This window comes from Nannobrachium achirus, assembly GCF_963921795.1.
Source record: "Nannobrachium achirus genome assembly, chromosome: 6".
NCBI classification, from domain to species: domain Eukaryota; kingdom Metazoa; phylum Chordata; class Actinopteri; order Myctophiformes; family Myctophidae; genus Nannobrachium; species Nannobrachium achirus.
Genome location: NC_137815.1, coordinates 42,841,500 through 42,853,625, shown reverse-complemented (window position 1 = coordinate 42,853,625; position 12,126 = coordinate 42,841,500). Strand labels below are relative to the sequence as shown.

The window sequence follows — 12,126 nt, the reverse complement described above, 5'->3', positions numbered from 1 at the left end:
GACTCACTGTCAGGCTTTAGGAGGACAGTTGGTATTGGCATTACCCTAACGACTCAGTCATCAGGTTGCCCCAAAACAATTATTGTAGGCTATCTGTCATTTTTTTTGTATATATATGAATACAAATACAATTTGCCTCTGATTTGGACCAGTTCATAATCAATTAATTAGTTATGTCTGACTGTGAACCAATACACAGCCCTAGTCATTAAGCTTGTCCAATCTTCATTCAAAAATGTGTTCCTCCACTAATAGATACCATATGCTGTTCTGCGGCAGCTAAAAAAAGTGCATGATAATGTTCATTATTTTTGAGCGGTGCTAACCACTCCTACATCTGTCTTTGTCTGTCCGCGTCTGTCCAGACTGTCATTGGTAAATTGGTGTCTGTTTGTACGTATGGCCATGGTCACATTGGCCAAGCTTCACGGGATGCTCATTGAAATTAAAGGAGCTATAGTCTTTTTCTTGAAAAACGGATGCTAAAATAAAAATAATGTTTCGAAAATATATATATATATTTTTAAAGATTTGTTTTTGGGCTTTTATGCCTTTATTTGATAGGACAGCAGACTGACAGGAAATGGGGAGAGAGATGGGGAATGACATGTGGCAAAGGTCGTCCGGATCAGGAATCGAACCGGCGACGCCAGCAGGCATCACAGCCCAGTATGTGGTATGCGCCCTGACCACTAGGCCAGCGGGCGACCCCTCGAAAATATTTTATAAAAAAATAAGCTTCGTACATGTGTTTCTTTTCAAAAATGACCACAAAAAGCGTACAATTATGATATCCTTTTGGCCATTGTCGAGCCGACACTTTGTTTACATCCTAGTCTAATACTATCAAAGAATAGACTAGAATGTAAACAAAGTGTCGGTCCGTCGAATCCCTTTTTCAAGAAAAAGGTGACTATAGCTCCTTTAACTCATACCGTTCACTTAACCAGAGGCGTCAGAGCCTCTTAGAGAGTGGGGGGGTTGACATGGGGGGGGTCATGCACGCGCGCGCGTGCACGTCTCGCGCGCGCGCTGAAAAATGGCGGTTTTTCGCAGATTTGATCGCGTTTTATTCGGGTTTCCGCGGTTTATTTCTTTGCAAGCTGTATACCATTTTAAAGCTAAGATTCTTGTGATTCCGAATCCGCAAACCATTTGATTATAGCACCGAAACTCACGCCACAAACAACGCAGAAGTCCGACATAAACAATAAAGGTTTCCGCGGTTTATTTTTTTGCTAAACAATCGGGAACGGCACACTACACTTTCCCTTTGCCTCTCTCCACAAGCACCAGCCAGCAAGATAGTCTATATAGTTATAGTAGATGGACTTCTTGGTACCAACACTCCAACAGACAGACAACACCAGTATCATATAATCATTCAGTTCCAAAAGCTTTTCAGTTAATCTACATAATTTTACACCACTGTCTACTACTACAGCAACTTGCACGCATCGATCCAGACCCCAGTGTTAGGAAACAGTGGTTCTGGTTCACGTAGCCACTAGCCCACAACACTGCAACAGTGTACATTAGCCAGCAGGCAGCATAGCATTAGCATCCATTCCATCATCATTACTCTAACTCTAATATATAGCCACGAGTCACGACTCACCAAGTCTTGAGTTAGGATGAGAGGAGCAGAGGACGATGTTTAATGCCTTTATAGCCTACATGGTCTTGTCTTGATGTTATTCCTTTATGCCTGTAGTGTGTTGTTCATTTCACCATAATACGCACGGAAGACAGAGAGGTAAAGGGACTTCCTATGAAAGCCATTTCCTCTCTGCACAGAAGCGTATTTCAAAACAAGAGTCTTTATTTTATTTTTTTCATATACAATCGATCATTCAACATGTTTATTTTGAAATTGTCCTGGAAATATAAGTAGCAACTACGCGTTTGCAGCGCAGGGGAGGGAAAAAATTAAAAAAAGCACCCCGGCCGGCCAAAAAGGTGGGGGGGATGAGATCACGGTTTTATGAAAGTGGGGGTGTCCCGTCGTACTCACAATGAATGGGCGTGACGCGCCTGCACTTAACACTGGGTGTGATTTTTGAGCGGTGGTCACACCGTCTCCTTAGCGTGAGTGTGACACACACACACACACACACACACACACACACACACACACACACTCACACACCTGAAATTAATGGACTCCACCGCTCAGTTCACACTGGTGTGAGTTTTTTTTTTACTGAGGCCCCTCTGTCAGACAAAGACATCAGACACTATGGACTGGTCTGACTATGACTCGTCAGATATCGATATCTTGAAGAGAAAATCAACTCTCACACTAACTGCAACAAGGTCAGTTCTAAGCAGGTGTTTTTTAAATGCTGCCTGTAGATAAATACCATGCGCTCACACTCTGCTTAGCCTAGTTCCCAAATCAGTGATGCAAAATCAACCGTGCAGTCAGCAGCAACAACAAACACCCAAATAAATACTCTGCCTCACAGCAAAGACTGTTGGGAAGAACCTTTGAACATTTTTTGTTTTCCCAAAGGACTATTTATGTCTACAATCAGCCAATGCACTGGAGCAATACATTTCCATAAATCCCACAAAGAAAGACCATATCCATTAAGCCATCACGGCTGTATAATCATTTAGATGTTTCAGACAGGAGGAAAGGGGATTTAATCTTAGTTGTTGAGACAGGCTGTAGAATTCATTCATCATCCTGGGAGAGCAGTGCGTGTGGGGACTGAAGATCGTTTCACCTGGCCAATCTTTGTTCTCATCTTTGTGTTTTTAACAAGTTTGTTCAAGGGTGTGTGTAGGCCTACTCCAATCAGTGGAGGCTAACTGCCTCTGTACAGCCCCCTGTTGGTTCAATCGTGTAAAGCCTTGGTAAGATTATACAATCATGTGCACGTGTGTGTGTGTGTGTGTGTGTGTGTGTGTGTGTGTGTGTGTGTGTGTGTGTGTGTGTGTGTGTGTGTGTGTGTGTGTGTTTGTTAATTGGCATAGATTCCACCTCTCCACCTGCTCCCACTGTGTACTCCTGCTCCCACTGGTAATGCAGAACAGATCTTTGTAGTACGTGCACGCACGCACGAACGCACGCACGCACGCGCGCACACACGCACGCACATGCACACACACCTCATCTCATGATGAAGGTTCATGAATTTGTATAACTATAGTATTTTGGAGCAAAAAATTGAATAGTTGATTTTACTGCTGTGCAGCATCTGGTTTTATAAATGCTTTAGGAGCCACACGATGGCGCCAGAACCGTACAATGCCATCAATTTTGTCAATAGACCTGCGCTGTTATGCAACCCCAAAACTGACCGTCTTTTTTTATCTCGAACTAGTTCGGGATTGGCATTAAGCAATATTACGAGAGGTTGTGCATAACCGTGGTTAATGGCACCACAGCGTTACAGCAGGAACGATGAGGAGCCAAGTTCCGTAAGCAGCACTGAAAGGACGACTTCACCACCTTTCCACCATCTTCATTGCGACCGTCAGGTCGCAGTTTAGTATCAAAACCTCCACCGGCCGTCCGTCCGTCCGTCCGTCCGTCGGTCACACGTCACACCTTTTTCCTGCTCATATCTCCGCATCAGTATGACATCACACTGCTGACATCAGTATGACATCACACCATATATGGAGGGATGTGTTGGGTTATCTCCATATCTGGAGATTCAACCTTCAACGATTTTGACATCTTGTTACTAATCTGTCGGTAGATAATGCCGGTCTTATATAAGGGTCATTTGTGTACGGTGTGATGTCATACTGATGTCAGCAGTGTGATGTCATACTGATGTCAGCAGCTATGTCTCTATATATGGAGTTATATGTTGTTCGTGTCCAAATATGGGGCTTGTGAGGTCAGACTTAGTGAGATTCGTCGGTTATCTCCATATATGGAGGGATGTGTTGGTTATCTCCATATCTGGAGATTCAACCTTCAACGATTTTGACATCTTGTTACTAATCTGTCGGTAGATAATGCCGGTCTTATATAAGGGTCATTTGTGTACGGTGTGATGTCATACTGATGTCAGCAGTGTGATGTCATACTGATGTCAGCAGCTATGTCTCTATATATGGAGTTATATGTTGTTCGTGTCCAAATATGGGGCTTGTGAGGTCAGACTTAGTGAGATTCGTCGGTTATCTCCATATATGGAGGGATGTGTTGGTTATCTCCATATCTGGAGATTCAACCTTCAACGATTTTGACATCTTGTTACTAATCTGTCGGTAGATAATGCCGGTCTTATATAAGGGTCATTTGTGTACGGTGTGATGTCATACTGATGTCAGCAGTGTGATGTCATACTGATGCGGAGATATGAGCAGGGCAAAGGTGTGACAAGGCCCTGCAGAAAATGCATGACACGCTGCTGCGCCACACTCAGCACCCCTAAAAACCAGTACTTGGGATTTGTTGATGTAAATGTTCACATAGAGTGTAATAATTGGTAAAACAAACTTTTGGCCTATTTGTGGAGATAAGCGACCAACGGTCGCTTATCTCCCGATTAGGGAGTCTTAAGGCCCATTCCCACTGGGCCAGATAACAGATATCTGGAGATATTTCTCCAGATATGTTTCCATGCAAAGTGGATGGTAGATACAGATAAAAAATATATTTGCCACAGATAAAAGTATCTGTGGCAAATATCTGTGGTAGACTTTTCTTTTATCTGTATCTACCATCCACTTTGCATGGAAAAATATCTGGAGAAATATCTCCAGATATCTGTTATCTGGCCCAGTGGGAATGGGCCTTTACTGGTATAGGTCCTCACTAATGTTCATGATAAAATAGCACCATTTATGTTCTACTCTGTATGTGTCTCATAAGAGGGCTCTGGGGAGTTCAGAAAACCGTCTGCCATGCAGAGACATCATCGTTTGGAAGATTTCTTTTTTAAACAAGATTTAAAAAATATATATAGATTTGTATTATCGCGAGAACAATGGCTTCCATTATAACATTGTAACTTTTCAGGAATAGAAAGCTTACAGTTTCTATTTGCTTGGATACTCCATCGATGATGTCACAGAGCTATGTGGGATATTATTAAAACAACGGGTTAATTTTGTCCTGGCTGGAATCTCTATTAGCAGCATTTGCATAAAGTAAAATTCCCTGCCAGCGCCATTGTTTGGCTGTGTTACTAGCCAGATTTCCTATCGCCAAAATAAAAGTCTGGGTTTCCGAGGCTACTAGCCAGATGAACTCCAGCTCCTGTTGGGTTCTTGCAAATGCCATTAGACTTGAACAATGAATAAAACCTGTAAGAAGGGCAAAGGGATGAAACCGTCATTGTTAGATGTGGTTTCTGGCTGGCCAGGCCTCTGTGCTCTGTACAGCAATCAAAACGATATTCCCAATGTGAGCAATTTGGAAATGACAAAAAAGAATCATTTGATAGACAGCCAAAGCCTGATTTATACTTCAGCATGCAACAGTGATTTCCCAAAATGTTTTTACGAGCTCATAATGCATCGCATCGAGTTGCTATTCCCTGATGTCTGACTGTCTGTCGTACAACAGGGTTTGAATTAAGCACAATGCTGATGCATGTGGCCAATATGTTCATAAATACATGTTCAGTAACTGTCTTCTATTCATACAGGGGCACACAGAGAGAGCAGATGTGGCCCTCTGGGTGAGACCACTGAATCACCACGTCTCTTCTCATTACTTCATCACAGCATGGACTGAGAGCCTTCTTTGGACACACACACACACACACACACACACACACACACACACACACACACACACACACACACACACACACACACACACACACACACACACACACACACACACACACACACACACACACACACACACACACACACACACACACACACACACACACACACACACACACACACACACACACACACACACACACACACACACACAGGCCCCCAGGGAGAGATGCTTTGTCACTGACAAATACACATTTATTTGTTTTGCAGCATTGACCATAACGCGTGACTCCCAATGGTACACCCCTTTTGGTGGCTGCAACTGAGAAACCACCCATACTGGGTGTTTGAAGGCTTAGAAGCTGAGCTGTCAGGTTAAATATAGCCTAGGAAATGACTTAAAAGAAGTGTACTGTAGGTATTTATTTATTTATTACGCATGCATCAACTATTTGTGTTTGCTTACATAACACCCAGTGTCCCTGACACCTCCAGTACCCAGTGGAGACACAATGTACATTCCCAAGTACACGGCCATGGGAGTCTGCATGCATATATGATAGGATAGCCTACTGTTGTTGCTAAGGAGCAGAGAGATGCAGACTGATAACAAATCTATAGTGGCTACCGCTGTTCTCCAAGGTTGTAAGTTGCCGGTAAAATGTACCCTTGGAAGAGCAGGGGTCCCTATGGGACAGATCAGCCTTGAGACGAGTAGACACAAATATATTTTAGCAAGGATATACGCAGTCAGAGGAAGTGCTAAAAACTATGAGATAGAGAGGAGCCTAAATATGCACACACTGGTCATCAGAACTGCATCTGCAGAACCGTAGTATCAGGGGAATACCATTCAGCGACGAAGGCATCCAATTAATGGCTTTAGGGTTTGAGGGACCTGTTTGCAGTAGAGCTAAATTATTATGCATACAGTACACATTAGGCAGTGGTGCATACGTATTCAGCACTAGTTTCCATTAAACATAAGTAACACACCACCACTCCCCATGGGTAACTGTGGAATATGTACAACCATAGGTAGGTTTATGTGATGTAAGAGGAAAATGAGCTAATAGCTTCAGCCCAACTAATGCAGATTACTGATTTTCAAATGATAAAACGACATTGCGATGCAAGCGTCATTGTATTGCAAGAGGCTGAGAAAAAAGTTATTGACATCAAGCCCAGCCATCCCCATAAACCTATCTGTCCATCATACTTTGTGTTTACATGGCAATGACACGGCCACTGAATCCTACACTACTGTTCCCAACAATGTTTCTACATCGGTGCTTCTGAAAATGGCTGCCGGGCATGTTTCTGAAGAATCCTTACATAACAGTAAACGGCTATGTTTCTAAACCTGGATGTCGGGACACAAAAAAAATGGCATAAACTAGAATTCTAGATATAGAATGATGGTAATGAGCACGAACAAGTCAGGCTACTCGGCTACAGGTGTTGTGTCGATTCCATTTGCTTAACAGCTGACGACTGCATGCAGACAGTTAAGAATCGGCAAGGTAAGGCGCACAAGATGGCAGCCAATCTCTGTTTTGGATGATTCCTAGCAGTGGTGCCCCCAGCTTGGCTGGGCACACCAACAAGCAGCACATTTGTGGTGTTTGAATCGAGATAAGGAACTCAGGAAATCTAATTTGGAACTGTTACCCCCGCGACCCGATTCCGGAAAAGCGGTTGAAGATGGATGGATGGATGGATGGATGGAGATTGGAAAATTGGCGTGGGATTGTGTCCTTCTCACTGCACTAGACTCCTATTGGTTGGTTGTGGTGTTTTGTGGCACCTGCTCAGAAAGGACAGGATCTGGGGGAGACGCAGTAGTCACACTAAGAAAGCTCTTGTTTTTCCATCAGCGCAATCTGTCAAATGCACTGAAACCCATTTTATGGGGTCTTTAGAGATGTCAAAGCTAATGCAGGCAAAGTGAATCCCACTCACATCCCAGATAGGGAAATGAGTGGCAGTGTGCATTATGAATTGGTGTTTCTCTTCTGTGATACATTATTAAGCATGGGTTCCTGACATCCATAATATAAAGAAATCATTAGAGAGGAGGATTCTCCACTGTATCTTTTCCCCATCAAGTTATTTTATTGAGAGCTTCAGATATCCCACTCTTCACGTGGAGGAAAATCCATACTATTTAGTGGAATGGCTCCTTGGCCCTGGTATTCGACGGAAGCACTGTCTGTAACCCCCGCAGAAAGGGTACACATGAATATTTATGTGGCACTGTAGGCAATGAAAGATGGTTTACAAACCATTGGTGCGGCTTCCGGGAATTATGCCAGCAAAACTGCCACTCCACCTCCAAGCATTGCTCATATCGTCGCTGTCGATTCAAATTTGATCTTTTGATGTTTTTGGATAAGTTACCGCTATACTGTATACCCTAACCCATGTCGCACAAAATTAGCTGGTGTACAAGCTCACAACGCTTAGCGGAATGAAGCTTCATGAGCTTGTAAGTTAGTAGCCTTGAGAACCAGTGGTTCCAAAGCCATGTGGTCCATAGGTCAGGTCATAGGTCTCCTGTTTCTGTAGCGTGAGGCAGCCTGATGTACAAGTACACCCCTGCCCTGGACATGACTACTTTGATGTTGCAGGGATTTACCCCCAATCCAACCCTTAATGCTGAGTGACAAGCATGGAGGCACAGGGTACCATTTTATTGTCTTTGGCATGACTCATGCCACCGAACTCCCAATCTCAAGGCAGGCACTAAACATAAGAACACAATGCCATAGAGCTTGTATTTTTGTCTATATATAAAAAAATAAGGAGGGAAAAAAAGGAGAAAAGTACAATAATAACTGCATTGGATCCATTGGAACACAGGGTCTTCTATCCATTTCCTGAAAGGTAACACTTTAGGACATAGGAAGGTTTCTGCCCGACAGCGACAATATGTTAAGTGACATCATTCCTCAGTGGGAACCTCTAGGACACCCCCCGCCCTCCAACCACCCTGTTTATTAGTTAATGTACTGAGGTCAGATCAGCAGAACACTGCAGCAGTGGAAAAAGGCACACAGCATGTGTGACCGCCATGATTGCTGCATGTGTATGCATGTACGTACGTACGTACGTACGTACGTGTGTAACAGTAATCACACAAAGTACAAACTGATAACAAATCAGCAGCACTCTTGACACCCACACAAAATCCGGTGCAAGAAAGCATGACTCACTAATAACATAATAACCCCATTAACAGAACCACAATTATGTTTTTTTTCTCCGGCTGGATCATCTTGCAGACGTACACTCACTGTTGAGTGAATCAGAAAGAAGCTGATCAAACTGTCTGGCATGCCATGGGTAGAACCACAACAGACTGAATAGCGTGATACAAGAACAAGATGGAACCCTCTTGACTCTTGATTCACACTCCCTCTTTCTCAGTCTGACCTTTTCAAGGCTCTTAAGCTTTTCCATTCAGACATTGCTGCATCATTATGCTGTAGCATGCCACCCCATTCAATCCAAATTGCTACAGATAATAGCAGGAGCAGTCTATTCAATACCCATTCTACAGTATGTCTGATGTATAGCAAATACAGCAGCGGTTGGCTTAAAGCCATGCAATAGAGCAGTGTTTCTCAAACATTTTCTTGTCAAGGTCCACCAAATTGATATGTATTTGGCCGCGGACACCCATCTGAAAATGTTTTGTTCCAGGGACCCCCAGAAGAGAAGATGTGCGTTAAAAATGTCAGAATTATTGAAAATGTTCCAATACTATCAAGATTTTTCACAAATAGCAGCTGGTACAGGCTGTATATCTGCTATTTACTTTATAGCCAACATATAAAATATAAAGTGGTTAAAATGATGCCATATTAAGTATGCTGGGGACCCCCTGATATCCACCCGAGGACCCCTGGGGGTCCCCAGAACCCACTTTGAGAATCACCGTCTGCAATAGATTGTATTAAGTGTTCTAGAGACATGGTTTATAAATTATGTCTCGTATCAGACATCGCCACATCACACATGGCGGTGATCCAATCCCAAATGGCTGAAACCCAGCGCGAGATGATGGATTATCATCATCTAGAATATTGAGTAAATCTTCTGACAGAGAGGGGATAATATTAGAATATCCATGCATGCACGTGCACGCGCCTACACACTAACTGAGACAGGTCCATAATGACGTGCTTTATGTAAGAGGCTATTCATTGACAGGCTGAACAGCAAGGCCATCCATGATGACTACACAATATCCATGCAAACACCATACATTTATTATGTCCCATGTAGACAATCTACATAATGTAATATAATAATGTTATACTTTTGCTGGTTATCATGAATATCATGCCAGGTGAATGATGTAATAAATATCATGGGTAGGTGACAGACTCCATTTTAATCATTAAGGCAAGAGATATTAGCCCAGTGAAGGCAAAACGAAAGCTACCCTATTTTTGGCATGCAGCTGATAGAGATAATTAGGCCTACTGTATCGACATCTTTATTAATATTAAAGCTCTAGAATCCACAGATTGACAGCAGCATATCACATGCATCCATCCACCCAATAGCAGATGGAATGAAATGCAACTATGCCAACAGATAATGATCACGCCTTCTTGTGAATGTGAGAGAGCATGTGCCTACTGTGAACCACGGGAAGATGTGATTTAACAAGATGGCCTACGGTGTTGTTTTATATACATTTATACATTATTACACAGTATACTGTAAGCCACCAATTCCATGATGACTTGTAAAGATTTGATGCTTATATTTCACACAAGCATGCGTGCACGCACGCAAGCATGCACGCACGCACGCACGCACGCACGCACGCACGCACGCACGCACAAATAGACAGACGGCGTGCCGGGGTGGGGGTTGATGTGTGATGCCAGACCCTGGAGGAAAAACTGTCTTGTTGTGTGTGTTTTGGTAAACAGAGCTGCTTCTATTATGGGAAACCTCGCAGCTCCACAGCTCAGAGAGAGAATGGAACACTTTCAGTGGAGAGGAAATAGCAAGACTAAAGCCAATTACACACATCAATATCACAGACGCGCACACACACACGCACACACACACACACACACACACACACACACACACACACACACACACACACACACACACACACACACACACACACACACACACACACACACACACACACACACACACACACACACACACACACACACACACACACACACACACACACACACACACACAGAGTATGCTAGTATATGTCTCACATATACTATTATGGCCCTTTCCCGCTGTGCCCGATAACGATATGTCGGCGTTCTCATCAATTATGATGGCTTTATCAATGTGGTGTGGACGCTACCATCCACTTCAATTGAAAACAATATTTTTTATCGTTAGCGCGACCCAGTGGGAAAGGGCCTTTACTATGGCTTTCTTGATTCAGAAAGCAAGCTAAAAGTAAATCCTTTGATTTGTACAAGCCAAGGACGTTGTTTTATAACTCCAACCCTCACCATACACATCCATGGACCAGTCAACATTAGATAACACGATTCACATCATTCAACCCCAATTGGTCAACTCTCATCCCCTCAGCGGTCCAATCGGGGCCGGCTCCATGCAGCGTGGTGGAACTCACCATTCATGCTGTGGCTCGTCAATGACCAGCAGAACCTTGAACTTCTTGGAGACGGCCGGAGAAGAAGAAGCGGAATGCTGCGTGGCCTCCACGAACCCGGCAGCGGACGCCGCCGTCTGTTTGACCACGTTGCTGATCTGGCTGAAGGAGCTGAAGAAGCCCGAGGAACGGGTGGCGTCGGCGGGAGAGGGCTGGCTCTGCTGCACGGAGGCACGCCGCTCCTGCTGGCTCGGCTGGCCCTGCTGGCCCTGTTGGACGGACGCACGCCGCTCCTGGGGCGCCGGGGAGGAGGGCTGGGACGGAGTCTGAGACTGAGCCGGTTGAGCTGCACCTGGCTGGGGAGGGGACGAGGAGGAGGGGGAGGTGGGAGGAGGCGCAGCCGGAGGGTCAGGTCTCTGGAGGTCCGTCATGTACCCGTTGGGCAGGTTGGAGATGAAGGTGCTGTCGGAGAGGCGACGCCGGAGGAAGTTCATGGTGCCGGTTGTTGGAAAGGTCAGTCCCTCGGCTGGGTCGATCGGTTGGCTTCGTCTGTCGGCTTGGGGGGGGAGAGAAGAGAGGATAAGAAGAATGACAAGGAGCTTGATGAGTAGATGAACGATGGTTGACAAGTCTGGTCCAAATGATCCGAGGCTGAAAGGACGAGTGCAGCTGCCACCGTGTTTGGAGCGTTGGAGAGATGGGATGGATGCAGCCTCTAGTCCACTCTTTAGTAGAGAGCTCCCCAGAGCACTGTCAGCCAGCGAAGCATGTGTGTGTGTGTGCGAGAGAGAAAGGGAGACAGAGAGTGT

General features: G+C 44.5%; 1 protein-coding gene across 1 annotated transcript in view; it reads right to left on the bottom strand.

The window, feature by feature from the left end:
• syn2b (synapsin IIb) overlaps positions 1–11,811 on the bottom strand; it is a gene marked incomplete at both ends in the record, with an annotated part of 110,248 nt that extends 98,437 nt beyond the window's left edge. Inside the window, one exon of the mRNA XM_080727529.1 lies at positions 11,339–11,811. Within this exon, the coding sequence (XP_080583655.1) occupies positions 11,339–11,811 (473 nt within the window). The remainder of the gene's footprint in view (positions 1–11,338) is intronic.
• Positions 11,812–12,126: the final 315 nt, after the last annotated feature.